Source organism: Carettochelys insculpta, chromosome 8 (genome assembly GCF_033958435.1).
Source record: "Carettochelys insculpta isolate YL-2023 chromosome 8, ASM3395843v1, whole genome shotgun sequence".
Lineage (NCBI taxonomy): Eukaryota > Metazoa > Chordata > Testudines > Carettochelyidae > Carettochelys > Carettochelys insculpta.
The window spans coordinates 37,942,794-37,966,198 of NC_134144.1; the positions used below are offsets into that span (position 1 = coordinate 37,942,794).

The following is a 23,405-nucleotide window of genomic DNA, read 5'->3' on the forward strand; positions in this document are numbered from 1 at the left end:
AGGGGCCACTTCCCCATGGAGGTGCTCCCTTGCAGCAGGAGCTGCTGTGCCGAGGCACAGGGCACCAGGTTAACAGGGCAGCATCCCCACAGATGAGCTCCCTAGCAGTGGAGGTGCTATCCCAAGGCTCAGGGTGAAGAGAACTGGGCAGCTGCCCTGCAGTGGGACTCCCTGGCAGCAGAGGCTGCCGCCTGAGACACAGTGTGCTGGGGAACAGGAGCCCCACAAAATATGGGACAATTTGCCCATTTTCTTAAAAAAGTCAGGATAGCTTAATAAGGGACAGTCCCAGGAAAAACGGGCCAGATGGTCACCCTCTGCAAATGCCATATGACAATAGGTGCTACTTTAGCTGCCATCTTGGTTTTAGTGCTTAGTTAAAAGACCTCTGATAAGTTATTACTCAGTAAGCGTTGCCTATTAAAAAACAATTTTGCAACAAGGAGGTTTATGGCACCCTGGAATCTTTCAAGATACAACAAGATGAGCTCAGGAGACACGTTCCTGCAGCAAGAAACAATATTCCAGCCATACAATTTGTTTCTCTCACCCCACATTTGCCACTCTTGAAAATATTAGAATGACCCTGTGCCATATGGCATGATGGGACCACTTTATTAACCTTATATACATTGGAGTGTTCATATGGTAAAGAATGGGTCAAAACGGGTCATTCTCTTTCATTGCCTTGCAACAATGCAACTCCATTTGCCGAGGCTGACTCCACCTACCGATGCAACTCTTCAAGGCTCTCTTTAGTTATTTCTCAGTGATACCATACAAAGGTGAAATTTATTTCCCAGCAACAGCCACATGCTCTCTCTTTCTACAGGAGGCTAACAAAGGCTTAAAAGGTGGCACTTTTATACCGGGGGAGACAAATGTCCTTCCAGATCTTTTCAGCTCTGCTAGCAATGCCCCTTGCATATATGAACTACTTTTGTTCAAACCACTGCTTTCAGTAAAACACTTTCCATTTGGGCTAGTATTCCAGGACTTTTGACATACCTTGATTACTTTGTAGAATGTGGACTTCCCACAGTTGTCCAGGACAACGTCATCAAACAGGTGTTTCTTTCTCTTAGGAAATTATGTTAATCCATAACAAAAGACTCAAAACAATCACTTAAACTACAGCAGCCATCTTACTTCTAGTGACCAGCTGAGGAGAGTCTTGGAGAAGTTATGATTCCTTAATAACGTGCTTCGCAAAACTTACTGCCACTTTTTTGACAAAATTATATCCATTTGTTGAGAGGGTCAAAAGGCTCTCCTCCTCTTCTTTCTGCCTTTTGTGGAACATTGTAAGACATTTCACAAGCAGAGATACATCTGGTCCTTGAAGGCATTTAACAGTACACATGAAGTACAATATACAGTACGATCATTTTGGTAAATGAAATAACTAGTGGGGAAAAATTACTAAGAACGTATCTGAAAATGTTTGAACTGTGTCCCATCTAGCATTCTAAACTGGGTCAAATTTTGTTATGGTTTGAACGAAACCCCACTGAGATTCACAGGTTCGTGAACTCACCCTTCAATTAACATAGCCTTGAGCATAAACTCCTAGCTAAGACAAAAGGTATGTGTGAGGAGGGATCTGGTTTGGTTCAAGAGACTTGCAGGTTATCAGATAAGAAACTGCTCCTTTTGTTTCTGGTTTCTTCTTTGATCAGAGACAATGGACTTCATACATTTCTTGTGAATAAACAAGACTGCATCAAAGAAAATACCAGACTCCATCACTTTCTACTTCCATCTTGAACAATCCTAGGGCCCTGAATTGTAAGTAGCTGCTTGAGTTGAAAAGGAGCAACAATACACTTGAGTATGTTTGGGAATGGGTAGGCTAAACATTTTGGAAACAGGTTTGTTTGGGTTTTGAACATAATTGAATGTTTACATACTCAGCAGAAGGTAAACCAAGTCAATTTTTTTTGTTTATTGCTACTTCATTAACTTTTGATCTATAAAGATAACTGGTGCCTACCCTAAATTTTATGCAACCTTGAATAGTTAAAAACACAATCAAAGATTAAGGGTGGCAAAGAAAATAAAATGATCATGATTTCTTTACACCTACCTATCAATGCAAATATTATGTAATAACTGAGTCTGATGTTGCTAAGCAGATGTTTGCAAAGAGAATGAGCATCCATCAAAGCAATCTACGTACCGATTTTCTGGTACACCTTTTTTTAGTAAATGCAGCCCTAACATTAATTTCACATGGCATAATTGTCACTGGCATTGGTCCAGCTGCAAAGACTGGCGAGTTCTGACAAATTCAGATTAGACAGCGGCTAGAGTTCTGGAAGACAGTTATATCAACAATAGAATGGTAAACATTCTTTTTTCCCTATGAGCTGAAGAGGTTACCTCAGGTCAACAAAAGATACTCAATCCAATTAAGGGATGTCTGTGTGGCCTCTGAAAATCCCTCTTTTGGTTGGAGCGAAGCAAGAGAGAGAAGCTGCAATAAGGCAAGTGGCAACAAAGAGAAGAGTCTTCTGGGGCAGAAGGCTGCATTTCTATAGGGGATGCAAACCCAATGCCAATCTGGTTGCCAGGCTGTTCTTACCAATACGCAAAACATGCAGCCATGTAGAGCACCGTGAAATTTGGAGCATCAAATTGTCCCAAATTTCATGATGCCTTAGCAGCTCTCTGCTGTGTGGGCTCCAGGAACCCACCCCTCATCCCTCGGGCTCAGTGCCAGTACTCCAGACCTATCCCACTGGCTCAGTGCCAGGGCCCTTGGCCCCATGCCCTGGCCATGTCTCCAACCTCCCCCATGGGCTGTGCCAAGCCCCTGCACACCAGATAGTGGCAAGTGGCGCAAGCATGGGCCAGAGGAACAGTCTCTTGCAACTGGAGGGAAGCAACAACTTTCACCTTTAAAACACCCTTCTCTCCTCCCAGCAGCACCACCACCTGATGATCCTTCAGAGTCTTCCAGCCTGTGCTCGTACCACCAACTGCCATCACCTGAGCCTCCCACTTGGTGCCCTGAAGCTACAGGTGTTTCCCTCCCTGCTGTCATGGTTGCTAACTCTCCTGGACCAGATGTCATTACTCCCCACACCTTCTGTGCTCACAGCCCTGCTCCCCTTGAGCAGCTGGCTCCCCATGGAGCACCCCCAACCTCCATGGGGTGTGTGTGCGCGCATGTGCACAGATGCTCGGCTGCATAGGGCACTTGCATTGGTATGGAGAGCCCTGCTGGTGGCCTCTCCCATGGCCACTGCTGTATGCCAAAGCATTCAGCACCAGTGTAGTGATCTTTACATGATGCAGAAGATACATGGAGACCCTCAAATGTGCAGGCGCTTCAGTAGTACACCTCGTTTTGTAGCCCAACTATGGGATACAAAGTGTTAGAGCACATTCTCCCAAGACAAATGGTATTCTCTAATCACAATTAAGAATCTAGTATTACATGGACAATTACTTATTTGTAGTTCCTTTTATTGTGATTTTCATGAAAACAATGAAAGAATACATCCACTGGGTCAATATAATATACTTAGATGTTAACTGAATGCTGTCTGAATTGTCCATAAAGGGAGAAATACACATTTTATTGACTACTGCTGTAATTAATTCTCTTTTCTAATCAACAAAAGCATGTTGTAAAGATCACTGAGGTCAATGGTCTGTTTGGCCTTATTGTTTATCATAACTCTCAGGCAAAAATGTGAACAGGAAAGCTGATTTCAGATGTGTTTTGTTAACACAGATGTAGATCAGCACTATGAAAATGGGTCTTGAAATCACAGTAAATCCCTAAAAAAAACAAGTCTGTGGGTCTGGATAACAACTCCAATATTTCTACTCGAGGGATCCTATGCACATACCACTTTCATTTTATTTTTCCAGAATGAATACAAGTTACTGGAACAAGAGAAAAGATGTTTTTGGTTCTTAACCATAATAACTAACTGGATGTTATTTAGAATTATACATATGGAAAATCACTACATACAAATGGCATTATGGAAACTCTTGAGGAACAACAAGAAATGTGCGCAGTTTACAAATTAAAAAAACAACATTTTTTCTTATTGCCTGCATTACAAACTCCAAGAGTCATTAAAATAATACAGTAAGTAAACAGCCTCTTTATGTATAGAATCCAAATACAGAAGGTGATAATGTAGTCTGAGCTGCTGTACAAACACATAATACAGAATTTTCACCAAAATAATTCCTAGAGCATATCTTAAAACAAAACAAAACAAAAATATTGATTTTAAAATTGCTACAGATGGGAATGCAAAGATGGTAACTTATTCTGGTGGTTAATTATTCTAATAATTAAAAATGTATACCTTAACTCTAAATTTCCTTAGTTTCATCATCCACTTTTAGTACTGCTGTATCTTTCTCTGCTAGAATAGAGACAATTATTAAATACATTCCCCATGTAGCTACTTATAGAATGCAATCAAGTAATCTCTTAACCTTCTCTTCATTATGGTCAACAGATTGACTTGAAGAGTCTAGTTAATATAAGGTGTGGTATCTAACTCTTTAACCATTCTAACAGCTCTTCTCTGATCCCTCCCCAACTGAATTGTGGACAATAGAACTGGACATTGTATTCCAATATCAGTTGCACCAGTGTCAAATATGGAGGTAAAATAACTTCTCGATTTTTTCCTCAAGGTTCCCCTGTTTATACCCCCCTGAACAACCATACACACACAGCTTTACATGCACACAAATCTTAAAGCAATTTGAAAGAAAAAAAGTCATCTTACAGGAGAGTTATTTTTAGTATAATATTCAAAAATCACTAGGCAGGCACACAGACACTTTATCAGAACCTATACAGCCATTAAAAAGACATCAGGTCTTTTCAGCTGTGATTGGCCACACAATTAGTTTAGCCATTTTAATATATTCATTCAGATATAAAAACTTCTCAGACATTTAGAGGTCACTTTGCCAGTTCTGCCCCTCTGAATGAAATGGGAAAAAAATCATAAATGCTTGCTTAATATAAGTAACGTGACATTTTGTACTACATATCCACAACATTTTAAAATAAAATTCATTTTTAAGATTTTCAATGTAGATGTGTATGAATATTTATTCTTCTATACATATAACTCATTCCTCCTTAAAAGACACACATTTGTAACACAGCATAGGTTTAGAGAAAGAAGTGAACATAAAACTCAATAGAACACTTCTACTCATGATCATTGACTGCAAAGATATAGTCTGAATAAAAGCAGTGAGTTTTAAATGCATGCTGTTGTTAATAGTTTAGGTAATACATACAGATATACCTATTTTTTCATCAAGGGAAGATATGCTGATGTACTGTCCCATTTAAAAGGAATTACGTAATATAAAAAGGAACAGTTATGCTAGTTGTCATATTAATGAATCTTTAATGACTAACTGAGAAGGCTTGATAAATACAATCTTTCCCCACTTACATCTATGCAGAATATTGCTGGAAAGATCATGTCCCTGACCTATTGCTTTGACCATGTCGTCTAGAGCAGTACTCTGCAACTGGTGGGCCACAAAGCAATGCTTAGTGTGCCTCAGAGCCAGGTACTGGAAGTGCCATTTGCTGCTCCACACACATGCCCCACTGCTTGGTAAGAGAAGTACATGGCAGCAGCAGCGGTGGCAGCTCTGGTGAATTGCTGGCATCAATTTAGTGCAGGGGATGGATTGGCAGTGCCTAGCTCTGTGGGAGGGGATTGGGCTATATATATTGGGTGTCCTGTGAAATTAGAGTGAGTGCTGAAGTGTGCCATGGGGTGATAAAGATTTCTGAGCATTGATCTAGCGTGACCATATGTCTCAATATGACATTCTGGGCTTTTTCTTGCGAAGGTGCCTATTACGCCTCATCCCTGTTCCAATTTTTCACACTTCCTATCTGATCACCCAAAACTCACTTCTCCCTCTCTCAGGCTTCTTCTTCTCTATCATATCAAACATGAGCTACGTATGTTAGTTTTCCAAGCCCTTTACACCTAGACTCACCCTACCTATCATCTCTCATTCAACACTCAAAGGTCAGCTCTCACTTCTCATTAGCCATAGAAGCAGACTCCATAGCCCAGTTGTTACAATTCCTGACAAGCAGCTTTATTGTCTTCCCACCATTCATGCTTGGGAGAAGCTCCCCAAGAACGTCCAAATTATCCTTTTTTTAAACTCCTTCTTACAACTCCCCTATGCCACAATGCCTGAAAAAATATTATTGACTTTACACCCTATCATGATGGCAAATACTGTTCCTTTGTACTCTCTGGTCTGTATCTATCTCCTGTTTCTTACATTACACTTAGGACAGGTCTACACTATGGGATAACGTCAACCCAGATCATTCAGTTCCAGCTATCTGAATAACGTAGCTGGAGTTGATAAATCGCAGGTCCATGCTGTGTCAATGGCAGAAACTCTCTCGGAGACTTATCTTACACTTCTTGTTCCAGTGGAATACTGGAGTTGAAGGGAGTGTATTTGGCAGTAAAGTTAGCAGAAACCTGCTAAATCAACCCACGGTGGATCAATTGAAGCAGCGTAAATGCACCCAATACCACAGTTCAGCCCTTAGACTCTAAGCTCTCTAAGGCAGGCATTGTTTCTTATTCCATATTTTTACAGAGCCTAGTATAAGGGACTCGTAGGGGCTAAGTAAGACAAAAATCAAATGTGTTGGCCTCCTGCCCAACGTACAGTACCTAGATGTAGAACACAAAGCACAACAGTTAGAAAGAGAAGCTTCTCCATAACTGTTGCAGGACAATAGTATTCATTTTGTATTAGCTACCACAATGAATTAAATAAATAACCATTTGCTGTTATTGTGTGTTACAGGTAGACCGTTTAATTAATAATTGAAAGAGTCACCTGAGTAAGTGATAAGCAGCTTGTATGAAGTCCTATTTTAAAAGGAGTTTGTTTGTTTTTTTCATTTCTGAATCTTGCATGTAGATCAAGCTCCTCCTCTGGAACAATGATGGACCAGCAGAATACACATGTATGTCAACAAGGCCCTCAAGTAGCCTATTTACTGAACAGAGCTCTTCAAAAACTGGTGGCATCATTACTAGCAACTTGCTGGAGAATGCAGGAAAAGAAAACCAAAAAGCATAAGGTGCTGCAACTACCACACTTTAGAACTAGTAACTAAACAGTCCACCAAAGAACTACGTGATAGCAGAGAACTATGTTTACAACTGGTATTTGTAGTGGGTAGGCCCACTGCTCAGTCAGAAGGGAGAAACAATATCAGAAAACTTGGAAATGGCAAAGGTGCTTAATGATGTCTTTGTTTCGGTCTTCACCAAGGGGTCTGATGATTCTATGATGTTTTGTCTCTGCTTACCGTAAATGACAAAAGAGGTGGGGGGGAAGCAATATTCTGCTAAACTCAGTGCCAGTCACACAAAAGGAAAATCCCTTCATTCGAGGGCACTGAAGGAGAACCAATTATAGACCGCTCCAGCTCTGATTGAAAAGTCTGCTATTGCAACAATTTGGGGGTGGCACACAACTGCATGAGTCAGTGACCCAGACCAGCAAACAGCTTCAACTTTATCTAGTCCAGGGGTGGCCAACCTGCACATGAGAAAAACCAGACTTTACCACTGTATATTGCCAAAGAGCCACAGTAATGTGTCAGCAGCCCCCATCAGCTCCCACCTTCTATGGGTCAGTGCTTCCATCTCCCTCTCTTTGCCTCTACTCCACTGCAATCAGCTGTTTCCCAGAATGTAGGAGGTTCTTCAGGAGGAAGGAGAGAGGATGTGGCGGGCTTAGAGGTGGAGACAGGGGCAGGACTTGGGGAATTCCAGACTCATACAACTGGAAGGAGTCTGGGGATGTCATCAAGTCCAGTCCCCTGCACTCATTACAAGACGAGGCACCACGGAGATCTGTGGTGTCCAACTAGTTCAAAAGCAAGCCAGCTAGCCACACTCACCCAGCCCAACAGCCACATCTGACTGGTGGTTTGTGTGTGCACACCACGAATCTAGCCCATAAGGATTAAAGCAGGGACAAGGCCTGGGGCAGAGCAGGACGCACCCCTGGTGCATGGGAAAGGGGGCGCCCATAGCTCCAGCCCCAGAGTTGGTACCCAGGCAAGCAGCCACACCACGTGCGGCTCCAGAGCCACAGGTTGGCCGCCCCGATTTAGTCTCTCGGGACGGCCACGCCACTCAGCCACCCAGGAAGGACAGCGGGTGCGCCAGGTGCCGCCAGGCCCGAGGCAGCGGCCTCTCCCGTTACACCGGCGCTAGCGGTGACTAGCGGAGCGGGTGGCCTGCGCCCATCTTGTATTTCAAAGCTACCGCCGTTCACAGCGGCCGACCGGAAGCACGAGGCGCGACATAGCGTCCCCCGGCCCGTCTGCCTCGGGATGCAGAGGGGCGAGAGCCCGGCCGGAGCAGCCAGCGCCCCCATCCGCGGCAGCTGTGCGCCGGCCGGGCCGGGCAGGGCAGCCACGCGCTCGTACACGGGCTGGCCATGACCCCGCCTTCGGGGGGCCCCGGAGGCCGGACCGCGCTCCCCAGCCAGCATCGCGTCGCCTCTCCCTGTGCCCGGCTCCCTCAGCCGCCCCGAGGCCAGCGGCTCAGACGGGACCCTGCGGGCGCGACCAACAGCGGCGCCAGTGAGCCGTTGTTGGGGGCGGGCGGGGCCGCGAGCTGCTAGAGCCCACCCGGCTTGTCGTCACTCTCTCCCTTGATTCCCGTTTGACCACGGACCACAACTCCCATCATGCTCCACGCTGCTCCACCAATAGCCCGGGAGCTTCTTGGCCGGCTGCGATTGGAACGAACCCGTCGTGGCGCGCGCTGTAGCCGGAGTAGGCGGAGCCCCGGCCAATCAAGTGGCGGCGGGAGGACGGTTACGGTTTGAACGGAGTGTTGGGGAGCTGCGCGGGGCGATCGCCGTGGGGAGAAGAGGGCGCGGAGCACGTAGGTGCTGCGTGTTCTGGACCGGAAGCGGTCGGCGGCGGCTCGCACTAAAGGTGGCCTGACGGGTGCGGTGAGCAGGGGTGCACTCAGGAGCCTTGCCACAGCCCAGTGGCAGGGTGAACAAGGCGGCTCGGACCCTGCCCCCAGACAGGCCCTGGTTCGGGCTGCTGTTGTGTTTGCTATATAATCGGGCCCGAAGGGCCAGCACCTCAGGCATCTAGATGCTGCTTTCCCGTTGATGCCAATGGAAGTCGGACACCTAAGGGGGTGGATAGCTCAGTGGCCTGAGCACTGGCCTGCTAAACCCTGGGTTGCGAGCTCAGCCCTTGAGGGGACCGTCGGGGGCAAATACATAATATCTGAGGGATTATGAGAGGTGCTGCTCTAGGTGCAGGGGACTGGCCTCGGTGGCTTCTGAAGGTCCTTTCCATCTCTATGAGATAGGTGTCTCTCCATATATCTATATATATATAACATTCGCAAAGTCAGTTGTTTGTGAGTGGCTCATGTTCTCCTGCACTGTTACTGCTGCAAGGTGCCCTAACTCCCTGTGTGGCTCTGGTGTTGCTGCCACATGCAGTGCTTGCGCGGTGCTTCTGGAGCCAGGTGCCCTAGACATCTGTGTGGTGCGTCCAGATATTCATGAAGTTCAACACCCCTAAGGGTTCTCTGCACCCCACCCTTGCAAATGTTGCAACCCTACTGTAAATGGTAAAGGATCTGGCCCAAAGTCATTATGACCTATGTGTCACTGGCATTTGTGATCTGCTGGATGTCAAATCTCGACAGTGTTAGAGCTGTCTGAACCAGCAGTTCAGTATCAAAGGTTCTCATACAAAAGAAAACTGATTGTGAGAAGCTGAGTTAAGGTGGTAGTAGAAAGAGCACGTTGTGCTGCAAAGCATCAGCCAAGAAATGTGTTCTTAGGCTGAAAGAGAGAGGTGATATTCCAGGGTGTCATGTTAAGGGTGTTACCCTTCTGCTGATGATGTGATATGGCCTCAAGAGAGTAAACTGTGCTGACTTCTCTGTCCAGTACCGGCTGGAAAAACATCAGTGTGAAATACTTAACACTTCAGCACCAAGGCATTAGGAGGGTAACACATGTGAGAAACATCTGCTGAAGAACCCCTCGATCATCCATAGTAGCTATCTGAGTGAAAGTGCTCTCAGACTGAACTTTCTTGCTTTTTATTTATTTTGCTAATTGGCATTTCAGGCTAAACAAAACCTGTTTAGTTATATTTACAGTATCATTAGTATAATGTATACATTATGCATTATTATAAATATTAATGTATCATTGCAATAATTTTTGGTATGCTGTTGTATTTGGTAGTTGTTTCAAATGTAAATTTTTTTTTAAAGGGAAAATTATTCAGTCCACTTGCACCTAGATGTGGCTGTGCTTGAAGCTGTGAAAAAATCTGTCAAATGTCTATTTTATGATTACAGTACGTTATCCTGATAAACTTGTGGGAATTCTCCTTATTTCTTTGATTGTTATCTGTCCAATATGTAGCAGCCACTTGAAAACATTCTCTCCTTTTAGACCATAGTTAAATCTTCGTTCCATATAGTGTTTAATAATCTGATTCTTGTTCTGGAAAAGAAAAAACATTTTGCTTTTTTCCCCCACATACATCTTCTCCCTCCCCTATAACCTCCCATCCCCCTCTAAAATATGCTTAACTTAGTTCAAAATGAGCCAGCATGTGGCGTTTTCCCTATTTAGTTTAGTAAAATACAGTATTCGGAGGTTTTTGGGGAAAAAAAGTCTATTTTATATGCATAGTACTATGTCATCCTTCAGTATATCTTCTGTTTTTCTGCTCTATATGTAGATGATAAAGCCTCAGAAAAGAACATGATTTTGTATCCTGAATTTTTAGTTGGACAGTTTGAGGTATTTATATTCATAATCAGATGCTGGATAAAATAAACTGAGCTACACCTTGCTTGTAATATGGCAAATACACACAGCAGTAACGTCCATTGAATGCTATAACATAATTGCCATAGTAACTGATGGAGCTTTCAAAAACCTACAAGAGGAACAGCATTTAAAGTTTCAACAGCAATCAATGTTAAGGAAACATCTCTTTATTAATCTATAATACTTCAGCTTGTTCTGTGTGATTGTCACTGTGTTGTGCTTTTATATTTCCTACAGCACGATGTCCCAGATAAAAACAGAAGATGAATTGATTCTTTTTGAAAAAGAGATCAAAGAATTTTGGACAAAATTCAAAAGGATTTGTGGGAGTGAACAGATCAATCAGACTTTGGGACTAAGAGAGTCGTTGAAAGAATCTATAAAAGCACTTTCAGGTACAGTCATAAGTTAACATTGCTAATTTAATTTTAATTCTCTCTTCAGTTGACTGAACTTAATCTCTTATTACAGAGAAATGGTCCAAGAAGTTAAAAGAAGGGGATCTAATGCTTGACAAAATTCAGGAGTTCCAAAATGGTATGATATCAGATATTGAATATTTTATTTATAACTTCTAAAATAAACTAATGTATTCTGTCAGAACAAAATATTTCAGCTGAAGATAGTTCAGTTAAAATGAACTGCAAAGTCAAAATGAATATGGTGTTAGACCAGACTTTTTGGTGAAAAATGCCTTCATTTAAACAGAAATGCCAATATCTAGTTAAAAGTTCTTGGATAGCACTGAGTAAGCTGTTGTCACTTAATAAGAAATGAATAAAGAAGAGTCTTGCCAAGCTCAAGAAGACAGCTGTGGTGGTACAAAGTTTGTCTTAATATCCCCACCCCACGCCAGAATTACTTAGCTATCAAAGATAACTTGTGCAGTAGAGTACAATTTTGCAAGGCTGATAGCCCAGAAATAAGCTAACTGTCTCCCACATCCTGATTATGGGCAAGGTCGGCTTTTCAAGCTAAGATTAACTCACTCATTTTAGCTTTGCAAGTTGCCGTTCAAAGTTAGGGATAACAAAAATCACAATGTAACAGCAATGTTGCTACGATTACAAATATAAGACACAAAATGAGTAATAAGAGGATGACTGTACACTTTTAAAATGACAAAAACAGCGAGAAGTCCTGTGGCAGTTTATAGACTAACAGATTTTTTGGAGCATAAGCTTTCATGGGCAAAGACCCAGGAACTCAAAAGCTTCTGTCACTGAAAACAAGCCAGATTTCACTTCTGAATAACATGAGATGCCAGAGGGCCTTCACTTACAAAATTGTTTCGTACTTTCCTCTATGCAGCCAAATCTTTCAGAATCATTTTTGCTTGTACTTGAAGCTTGCAGTGGAAGACCTGCCACAGACACACAAAAATGCTGATTTCTCAGGTGAAATAACTTATGTAGCCACGCTTTTGTAGCACTTGAGTCTAACTTTACTCACACAAGTAATCCCTACGCAAATGCACAAAAGCATCTGGTGGTAGAATCAGTGACTTAGCCTTATTTAAAGGCTATGTTTTTTCTCTTCTTTGCAGAGATCCTGCAGCAGAACCAAACCATTGAAGAAAAGCAAGAACATTTAACTGAAATGATTTCCAAAAGAAGGCATGAAGAAGAACAAAAGAGAGACTTTATTGATTGCATCAGAGAGCTCAAGGAAGAGTTGGCCAGAAAAAAGGAAAGTAAGTTTTGTAAAATTGAATGAACATGAAAACTGTCTATGACTTTATTTTTTTAGAATGTGAAGTCTTCTGAAGATTGTACTGGTGGCTTGGCAGGAGACCTTTTCAGTTTTGTAGCTGTGCAGATTTTAGATTGTTGGTAATATAGTATTTGTACAATATAGCCAACAGTGGTTTAGGCTAATGTGTGCTTAATCTGAAAATTTGTATGTAAATGTTCACTAATCAATGGAGCCCTCTAATTCCTCATTCTAAAAGGATATATTTTCATAACTGGCAACTAATGAACAATGCTTTGAATGGTAAAGTGTAGTTTAAAACAGTTATTTGAGTCTTACAATAGCATTCATAATATCAACCAAACAAAACACCATGCTAGAATGTGTAAATAATTACTGTGGCTCAGATTTAAATGCATAGAAATAGGGTAGTTGTCATGATCAGTATGATTTAGCAAAGAAAAGACACTTGCTTTTAACAGACTTACTCTGCAGGTTTTCCATTATTCTAAAATTTGTTTTAAAATGCTTTACTTTTGCTTGACACTTTAGTTATGTCTGCTAAAAACAAGGCTACCAAAGAGAGGCTGGAAAGATTGAGTAAATCTAAAGAACTGTTTGAAGAGCGGCTTGGGTTAGAAATACGCCGAATTCATGGTGAGCTTCCAAGTATACCTGTATTCAGTTGTTTACCCTAGTCATGCCCTTGACAAGTTGGCCAAATGCCACCATCCTCACACGCTATACAAATGGAGCACACTTTTTTTTCTATGTGCAAGCACAATTTAAAAATACATGTTTATGAGTTCAAGTGAAGATAGGTCACACTAATAGTCAATTTGAGCAGCATGGTCCTGATTTATTTTCCGCAAATTCTCTCTTCTGTCTGTTCTGTATTGCTACAAAGCAATAAAAATGTCTGTTATTGCCTTAGGAAGGCTTCTGAATGGATTGAGGTGAAATAAGACAAATAGCTATAAAAGATTCAGATAACCCAATCTCAGTTTCTCTGATGACTAAAATCCTTTAAAGTATGGTACAAATAAAGATTTGTGGACTGCATACATGTGTCAATGTAATAAAGCATCTAACAATTTTGTTTTGAGAACTCATTGGATCTATAGTCCCAAGTCCAGTAGTTTAAAGGGATACTCGTAGCTGAGGCCCAAAAGCTGGGTTTTTCTTTTTACAAAAAGAATATGCCTAGGTTTATTATTATTAATCTCAAGAATATTTTTTTACTAACTGAAATTTAACTGCAGCTTAATGTGGACGCTACTGAGTGTGCCACAAACCATTACTGGTTTTATTGAATTCTCTGTTTGCTTTGTTTTAGATGAACAGTTGCAGTTTATATTTCGATATATTGACCACCAAGATCCTGAAAAGCCATATATGTTTACTCTCCATATAAATGAACAGGGAGAGTATGAAGGTATGTGTAAATATTAAATGAGTATATTGTCTTTAAAATGGTTTTAAACCAATCTCACGTGTGTGCACACACTGGGGAGTAGCAAGTTCTATACTGAACAGTTCAGTCGTGGGGCAGAGCTCTATCTGTAGGATTCTTAACAAGAGCTTTAATGGAAGCTGTCCCTTGATGACCTCTTCCCTGCCACTACTGTATTTTCCTGAAACACCACATGTGGAGCTCTTTCTGGGCACTTGCCCTTGCCAGTACCTCATGTAAGAGTGGCTGGGGACTAGCAGCAGAGGACAGAAAATATACAGAAGGAGGGCTAACCAGGGCTAATAAAAATGGTTTCCAGTTTTGAATCTGGCCCTAGCCCTGCCTTGGAGGTACCAGAAAACTATTCCTTAGACTGGCCAGTTTTCTAAGAGTTAAAATATTGTTTCATTAGAAAATTGAGGGCAGAAACTGGCTTTCTAACTTCTGTGCACATGCACTGGTATCAATGAATTTGGCCTGGGGCACCCATCTGGAAAACATCACTTTAAACAAATAGGATTTCAGAAGAAAAAGTATGTCTTAATATAATTAAAGACAGCATTGCCATGCAAATGCACAAGAGAGCTCAATTCAGGTTGCACAAGCAACCTTAATTCTGGTATTTTCTACCTTTTGGATGCTTGACTGTGTAAATTGAACATTCTTTTAAATAGCTGTTTTTCCTCTTCCATCTTTGTGTGTAAAGTGCTGGCCCTTGAGCTGAAAGGCAAAGAAATGGCTGGGGGGAAAAGCTCAGAAAAGAAATGAGTGAAGCATGAAGGAAGGAGAGACAAAAGATAGGGAAGGAGTGTGAGTGACCATCTCAGGTTTTCCATTTAGAATTTTTTTGGGATGCCAACTCAGAGACAGCTTCCCAATATGCACTTTGGGAGCCCATTAGCCACCAAAACAACTTTATTTCCTCTTGCTAACAAATCAAAATCTGCATCAAATGGGAGAGACGAATGAAAGGGAACTCATCCATGCCCCTCTAACCAGTTCCATGTACCAATCAAATTTAGACAGCATTAATGATGCTTTTCTTCCACTATACCCTCACGCCCTAAAGCCGCATCTACACTACAGTGATCTTTCAAAAGGCAGTCTTCCGGAAGATCTTTCGAAAGTGTATGTCCACACACAAAAAAGTGGATCAAAAGAGAGCGTCCATACAGACCCCATTCTTTCAAAAGACCAGGCCAGGTATTGACAAATTCTGCACTATTTAGAACAAAGGACCCCCAGAGCATCTACACATGCTTTTTTCCAACAGAATCTTTCGGAAGAAGGCGCTCTTCATTTGGGAGAGGAAGAGAGCTTCCAGAAGAAGCACCAAGTTCTTTCGAAAGAGCGTAGTTTGTGTGTGGACGCGCCACTTGCTCTTTCAAAAGTGGGCCTGATTTTCTGAAAGGACTTGCTAGTGGACATGCAGCTTAAAGGAATACAGCTTTTAGGAGCTGCTTTTTGAACTAACTGCTCTCTCTCACTGCTAGAATCCCTTGAACTTAATTTTCAAAACACAAATCCTATTATTCCTGGAGCTTTCCTCAGGAATTAATACCATACTGTATTCCAAAGGGTCTCTTAATCTTTCTTTTTTTCCCCCATCCAGCTTGTCTGAAAATTGACATAGTCCAGCAGTGACCAGTGGGCAGAATATGCTGCAGCTCTTGAGTTAGAGTAGTCATTGTAACAATACCTCATGTTGCAGTAACAGGAATGACACAAGAGGAACATCTGTGCATGACAAAATAATGTGTCCTCAAGCAATGTCTTGTATTCCCTTTGGCTGAAATTTATGGATTTTTAGGCCTAAACTAGATAAATGGAGCACATGCAAAGCTACAGTCTATGGTTAGAGTACTAAGTCACTACAGGCAGTGAAAGATGGACCTCAAAGTTGGCATACAGGTGGTATCCAACTCATAAAAGAAAAAAAAATTAAGTCACACATTATGAAATAATTGTCTTGGTTTTGGGAAAGAATATTTGAGACTAGGTGGTATCACAGCACGCTTCATTTGTCTTGAAAATAAAAATCTGTTTTCTTTTAGTGACAAGCAGTTCTCCTCCTCTGGATTGTATAGAAGAACTCCAGCTGAAAGTGAGAGAAACCAATAACTTTGCTGCATTTGTTGCCAACATCAGAAAAGCTTTTACAGCTTTGTCCTATAAGTAAATCTGCAGTTATATTTAAAACTGTCTTCAAATATTTCTTCCCATCTCTGTGTGCATTCCCTGCCCTTCCTTTTTGAATTAATGTAACATTGGAATGAAGCAAGATGTATGTATGTTTTAATACTCTACTTTCTAAATAAAGAAAAATGGTGAAATGTTTAGTCCATCTTTATCAGCCAGATCTATTTTTGATAACTCATTTAACAATACAATTAAAGCAAGTATTTCGTTGGTCCAGTGTCTCCACACGTGTAACTTTGGATTGGCTGTGAACCTAATCACCAAATTTGTAACTCAAAAGGAAGCCGGCAAATTATGTTCAAGGAAATTAGGCCAAAGCAAGGCAATGTAAGAGGCTATTCTAAATTCACTCTCAAAGGGTTTGAGTCATGCATTCGAAGACTTCCAGAAAAAAAATCATGGTACCATTTTAATAGAGAAATAGTATTTCTACTCATTGAGGAACAGCCCAGGATTAAAGTAGCAGTCACTGGTTTGTTTTTAATAAAGGTTTACAATAATGGAGATGTTCACCACACTCTGGCTATACATCAGTGATGGGAAAGAACATGTAAGCTGCGTCTACACGTGCACGCTACTTCGAAGTAGCGGCACCAACTTCGACGTTAGGCGGCGAGACGTCGAAGTCGCTAACCTCATGAGGGGATCGGAATAGCACCCTACTTCGACGTTCAACGTCGAAGTAGGGACCGTGTAGACGATCCGCGTCCCGCAACGTTGAAATTGCTGGGTCCTCCATGGCGGCCATCAGCTGGGGGGTTGAGAGATGCTCTCTCTCCAGCCCCTGCGGGGCTCTATGGTCACCGTGGGCAGCAGCCCTTAGCCCAGGGCTTCTGGCTGCTTCTGCGGCAGCTGGGGATCTATGCTGCAGGCACAGGGTCTGCAACCAGTTGTCAGCTCTGTGGATCTTGTGTTGTTTAGTGCAACTGTGTCTGGGAGGGGCCCTTTAAGGGAGCGGCTGGCTGTTGAGTCCGCCCTGTGACCCTGTCTGCAGCTGTGCCTGGCATCCCTATTTCGATGTGTGCTACTTTGACGTGTAGACGTTCCCTCGCTGCGCCTATTTCGATGTTGGGCTGAGCAACGTCGAAGTTGAACATCGACGTTGCCGGCCCTGGAGGACGTGTAGACGTTATTCATTGAAATAGACTATTTCGATGTTGGCTGCACGTGTAGACGTAGCCGTAGAGTTCAACAAGAGTTGAGGCAAATTCAAACAACGAGAGGTAGATTGCCTTTCTGTATCCCCCTGGCAAGGAAAAGTCTTTGATTATTTAACAAACTGAACAATTTAAAAAAATAATACCTTAGGCACTTCAATGATCTGAATTTACTTATCCTTTTGAGGCTGTTTCATCTATGGCAGTAGGGAATGCTCCACATATGCAGCAGCAAAGTGAGCTTTTCTCTGTTTTCAGGTCCCAGACCACCATCCATTATCTTTCTGAGGGCTTGTCTATACATAGGTGATTCTAGCTATGGCATTTGCATATTGGAATTGACTTCTTTCCTAGTGAAGACCCAGCCTCTTGAGTCGACGTCCCATACTCTTTGCAAGAGCAGGGGTCGATGGCCGAGACCAGAGGTCTATTTTGCTGCATCTTCAGACATGCAAAAATTGACCTCCGGAAGATCAACCACCAAAGCGTCGATCTTCCAGTAAGTATAGACAAGCCTTGACACATGACAATCAAGTCGCCTGTTGAGAGAATGTACAGTAGACTTTCATATCTGGCAGCCCCGGAACTGGGAGGTTGTTGGATAGTTAAATATTCTGGATAGTAAAGAGATATACCTAGCAATGCATACTACTGAAGAAAAACAAAGTTACATATTAAGAAAAACAAAAAATGTGTATGCAGTGTACTTTATTTAACCAACAATATTAATATTGTATGCTGTAAACATACTGTATTTGTATTTTCACTATACTGTACTTATGGAAAATGTAACTAAAATTTACTTATGGTTAAAATGCTGGTTATATGAGCATTCTGGATGATAGACTGCTGAATTAGAGATTTTACTGTATTCATCAGGATTTAGACGTGTATCATGTCATTTCTACTTGTGCTTTAATACTGCTCGCTTCCCCTGCCTTCTTCATAGCATAGTCTAAGTTTGCGTGTCACTGGCTAGTTTAAGATGGAATTGAAATTAGATGACAAGCCACACCACAGCATAACATCACAGTGCCCTATTCTCCATTACGTTCAAGACTAGTATTTCACCTGAACTAGGTTTTGGAAAAAAAACCAGGAAGATGTTAATTTGCCTTTTTGCAAAATAGGCTTCTCTCTTTTAGCTGTAGAGAGGTAGCCCTGTTAGTCTATGTCTTCACAAAACGAAAAAGCTGTCCTGTAGCACTTTCAAGAGTAACAAAATAATTTATGAGAGCTGAAGAAGTGAGGCTTCCCCACGAAAGCTCATCACCTAATAAGTTATTTAGCTCTCTTTTAGCTTGATAGTCATACAAGGCCTTGGAGGTACCATTTGCTGGATTGCTGGCCCCTGGTTGTGTAAAAGTTATTGGACTACTATCACTAACAGTGCCATATACCTGTCATGTGTAATAAAGTGTTTGTTTTTTCATGTTCAATTTTCTAGACGTGGCCAGAGATGTAGTGCTTACAGATGCAGACAGGTACTTAGCAGGATTTTCCTATTGATTTTGATTCATTATAAGTGCCTAGGCACTTCTGAATATCCCACTAGGGGCCTGTCTGTGTTACTAGGCATCTCAATATTAATTAAAAATGTGATGGTTAATAACTAGTATATCATTAAGGCTACATCTACACTAGCATTTGGGTTTCACTTACTTGGATATCAAACACTCCACAACCACATCTTCTAGCTTTAACTGAGGTAACAAAGTCCTCAGAAGGGTCTCAGCTGTAACCATGTTCCAAAAATTAGGTTTGTGCCCCTCCACTATCAAAACTTGTAGAGTTGCCACATGCGTACATGTAGGCTATGTCTACACTAGCACAAAGCTTCAAAATAACCATGCAAGTGGCCATTTTGAAGATTATTAATGAGGTGCTGAAATGCATATTCAGCACCTCATCAGCACACCGCCGACCGCAGCTCTTCGAAATTGCCGTGTTTTGCTGCTGCGTGGCTCATCCAGACAGAACTCCTTTACAAAAGGTCCCCTCCCGCAACTTTGAAATCCCCTTATTCCTACCTGCTGAAGTTCTGGGGTCCTTTTGAAAAGGACTCCTGTTTGGATGAGCCGCGCGGCAGCGAAATACAGCAATTTCGAAGAGCCGCAGCCAGCGGCATGCTAATGAGGTGCTGAATATGCATGTCAGCACCTCACTAGTAATCTTTGAAATGGCCATTTGCATGCTTTGTGCTAGTGTAGACATAGCCTAAATGTATGCATGTGGCAACTCTACAAGTTTTGACAGTGGAAAGGCACAAACCTAATTTTTGGAACATGGTTGCAGCCGAGATACCATTCTGAGGACTTTCAGTTATCTCAGTTAAAGCTAGAAGATGTGGTTGTGGAGTGTTTGATATCCAAGTAAGTGAAACTCAAATGAGAGTCTGATCAACTGCCTAATTACTATTGATGAAAGTTGGATTAGGTTTAAACTATCATGGGACCCCACAGAACTATGAACCTAACAAGGTGAACAGTACACCGGGCCTATGGAGGTTCCCCCGTCCTTCCCCTTTTTCCGTGCTGCCACGTGAGTTCTAGGTTCGTCTGGCAGAAAACTCAACTTTCTAATCTGTTAACCACCATGGTAAACTCTTTTGGATTACTCTAGGCTACTAGCATGACCAAAGGCTAGCTCTGTACTGAGATGTTTGTTGAGAATTTAGCATTTCTGCAACCGAATTACAAGTTGCCCATGGTTAGATCCACACACGTATATTATTTGTAAGATAGTTCCCAGAGCACCTAATTGGGCAGTAATTCCTTTTGGTACTTAGCAACTGTTTTACCACAGAGACATTGTGTTGGCTAGTTTAGGCCCTAGACTGAGGTCTCCTTTAAAAGTTTTACAAAAAAACTGAACCAGTGGAAATATCCAGTGATTTAATTAAGGTAGATTAATTTTTTTTTACATAAAAAAAAACCACCAAAGCTATGTCTACCCTAGCCCAAAACTTCAAAATGGCCATGCAAATGGCCATTTCAATCCTTATTAATGAAGCACCGAAATACATATTCAGTACCTCATTAGAATGCCGGCAGCCGCAGCACTTTGAAATTGACACGGCTCATCCAGACGGGGCTCCTTTTCGAAAGGACCCCGGCAACTTCAAAATCCCCTTATTCCTATCTGCTGTTAGGAATACGGGGATTTCGAAGTTGCCAGGGTCCTTTCGAAAAGGAGCCCAGGGTGGATGAGCTGCGCGGTGGCAAGCTGCGGCAATTTCGAAGTGCCGCAGCTGCCGGCATTCTAATGAGGCGCTGAATCTGTATTTCAGTGCTTCATTAGTAAACTTTGAAATAGCTATTTGCATGGCCGTTTTGGGCTAGTGTAGACACAGCCCAATTGACCCAAATACATACTGCTGATTTATAAATTATACTATTGTAGCATTCTGACTGCATGAGAGCCAGACAGTGAAGCTGTATTTTCATCAACCCATCTTGAGCAATGTGCAGTGTAAACTAATAAATGCTAAAAAGTTAAATTATATTTGCAAAATCTGTTTTTAAAAGCAAAGGCCTTCATCCTGCAAACACTGCCATCCTTAGCATATTGGGGAACCACGTCATGTTCTGATCATGTCCATCTAGTCAATATTAGTGAACACTTATAGTGACTAGTTGGCAGGGAGGGATAGCTCAGTGGCTTGAGCATTAGCCTGCTAAACCCAGGCTTAGGAGCTCAATCCTTGAGAAGGCCACCCAGGGATCGGGCCAAATAGAGGGCAGGGATGGCACCTGGTCCTACCAAGGGGGCAGGAGAGTAGACTAGATGACCTCCTAAGGTCCCTTCCAATTCTAGGAGATGTGTATCTCCACTTATATATATATTACCATCTTATTCACGCTAAAAGTTCCCATTCCTTAATCACATCCTATTACTCTCATTTATACTGCATTGTGTTCCACTCTCAATATTTCCTCCCTTCTTCATGTATAAACATTTCTGATGCTTGTGGACTTGTTCCCTAGCAACCACAATAATTCGGTAGCCAAGCTGCATACACTTTATTTCTTTCAAGTCTGTCTAGCCATTTGTGATTTTTATTGCCCATTTATAAATTGTTTGTGCTGTTGTTTCTGGAACTGGGATTATAGGTAGGACTAGCCAGGGCTCAGCTAAGTAAACTCGGTCAGGAAGTCCAAGTAGCATTCAGTGTATAGAATGCTCCCAAGGGAAAGGGGATATAGATGGAATACCAGTGTGCTCCAGTCATCCCTGGCTGCCCCAGAATCAACTGGCTGCAACTTAGAGCAGATCTGTGGTTACTTGAATTTGTGCTAGAACCTCAACCCGACAGCCCAAGACTGGGGATGTGTGTGCAACAGTGGCATGAACTTTTAAAGAGGGGTTTTGCTTTTGTTTTTTTTTTTTGTCCTGTTCCAAGGCTAGAAGGCTGAAGGTGCAACAGATTCTCCAAACTGTCTTGGATGCAAGCAGGCCTAGGAGGACCTCCCTGGGTGCATGATCATTTAGAGAATCACTTCTGCTTGGTTAAATAGGTCACCCTAGAAGAGGTTTCTGACTGGTGAGTAGGACTTGTCAAACTGTCGCCAAACATTGTTCCTCCTCTCCATTATTTTTGTAATGTAGACATCCCCTGTGATGAAGTTATCTCCAAATCTGGAAGGTGCTGGCTGTAAGTACTGCACAGTAGTAGTAGTAGTAGTAGGCATCCGTCAGTCTGCACAGACTATGGATCGCGCCCTTTAAAGTTTCAATTTAAGACTTCATTTACAGAAGCTCTTCATCTCCAGCCTAGAATACTCCCAGTCATCAGTAACACAAATAAATCAGTGATCACACCTTAGAGGCAATCAGTCAAAGTTGAAATGTTCTGTTTATAGAACAGATCAGGTCTTTTGTCCTTCTGCTTCAGGGCAGCAGAGTCATTCTTCCCCTTCATCTCAAATCTTTATAGTTCCTTTTGTTCCAAAGTGCCCTCTACTTTTACACAGACCCCAGTAATCAGGCAATCATTTCCAGCATGGAGGACAAAAACCAGGGGCAATACTATGCAACAGCAGCTGTGGGGGAAGTTGTGGCCGTGGGGCAAACCTTTTACTCATAGGAAAAATGTTATGACGTATTTAATGTCCATACAGCTATACTTCTGATTTGATAGGCTCTTCTCACCCACAGGCACCAATACACTACACCCAGCTCTGATTTATCTACCTCAGAAAGGCGAAGGGGTAAATAGGCGCTACTGAAATTTAAACATCTAAGACCAGGGAGCCTAAAGGCAAAAGTTAACCCATCACTTAAGTAGCCACAATGCCACTGACTTCAGTGCATTTGTGCCACCTTATAGGCAGGTCTCATTTCATCTGAGCAGTTTAGACTTTAAATCACTGACCACCAAGTCATACCTCCAGCTACAAATATAGTATTTTGTAAGCTTTTATTTTGAGCCACCAAGGACCACACCTCCTTTGTGCCCACATGTAATTCCCATCAAAGTTCACCAGGTCTCAATCAGTGTTTCCTCTAATTTTTTTCCATCCGTGGGCAGAATAAATTTTGTAATTTGCACTTAGCATACATGGATGTGAACCACCAACAGAAACACATACTGCCCACTGAAGGTAGCTGTACGCACTGCTAATCTACTTGACAGAACCTGAATCTCTCCTGGGCTACCACCCAAGTGCTCATATTATAGGGAACACTGACGCCAATGCACTGCTTCACACAAACAAACAATACAGTATAGGGCACACACTAAGAAAAATGAGCAGAGGGCAGGCAGTCGTTTAGACCATTTGTCATAGAAAAGCCTTTTAAAGATAAAAAGTGGAAAGGCAGCATGAATCAACAGGACAGCTAATTCATGTCTGATGCTTGGGCTTGCAGTGCCAAAGTCCTGCCTCCTGTTTTAGTTCTGCCTGCTTTACAGTCTTCCATGATCAATGTTAGTGTGCGCTTCTCTCTTCCTGCTTCCGCTGCTAGCTTCATATGATTCATCAATAGACCATTTTTTGCCCCTGGTA

At 42.2% G+C, this 23,405-nt stretch overlaps 1 protein-coding gene across 2 annotated transcripts; it reads left to right on the forward strand.

Moving 5' to 3' along the window:
• The first annotated feature begins 3,473 nt into the window (after positions 1-3,473).
• Positions 3,474-16,362, forward strand: SPC25 (SPC25 component of NDC80 kinetochore complex). Of its 2 annotated transcripts, none has more exons than XM_075001041.1 (7): positions 3,474-8,960; positions 11,134-11,291; positions 11,368-11,433; positions 12,443-12,589; positions 13,141-13,245; positions 13,925-14,023; positions 16,096-16,362. In XM_075001041.1, the coding sequence occupies exons 2-7, from the start codon at positions 11,138-11,140 to the stop codon at positions 16,218-16,220; spliced, it is 696 nt and encodes a 231-aa protein (XP_074857142.1). In that variant the 5' UTR covers positions 3,474-8,960; positions 11,134-11,137; the 3' UTR covers positions 16,221-16,362. The 2 variants fall into 2 exon arrangements, with proteins under 2 accessions (XP_074857142.1, XP_074857143.1); XM_075001042.1 differs by having other exon boundaries at positions 8,954-9,025.
• The last annotated feature ends 7,043 nt before the right edge of the window (positions 16,363-23,405 follow it).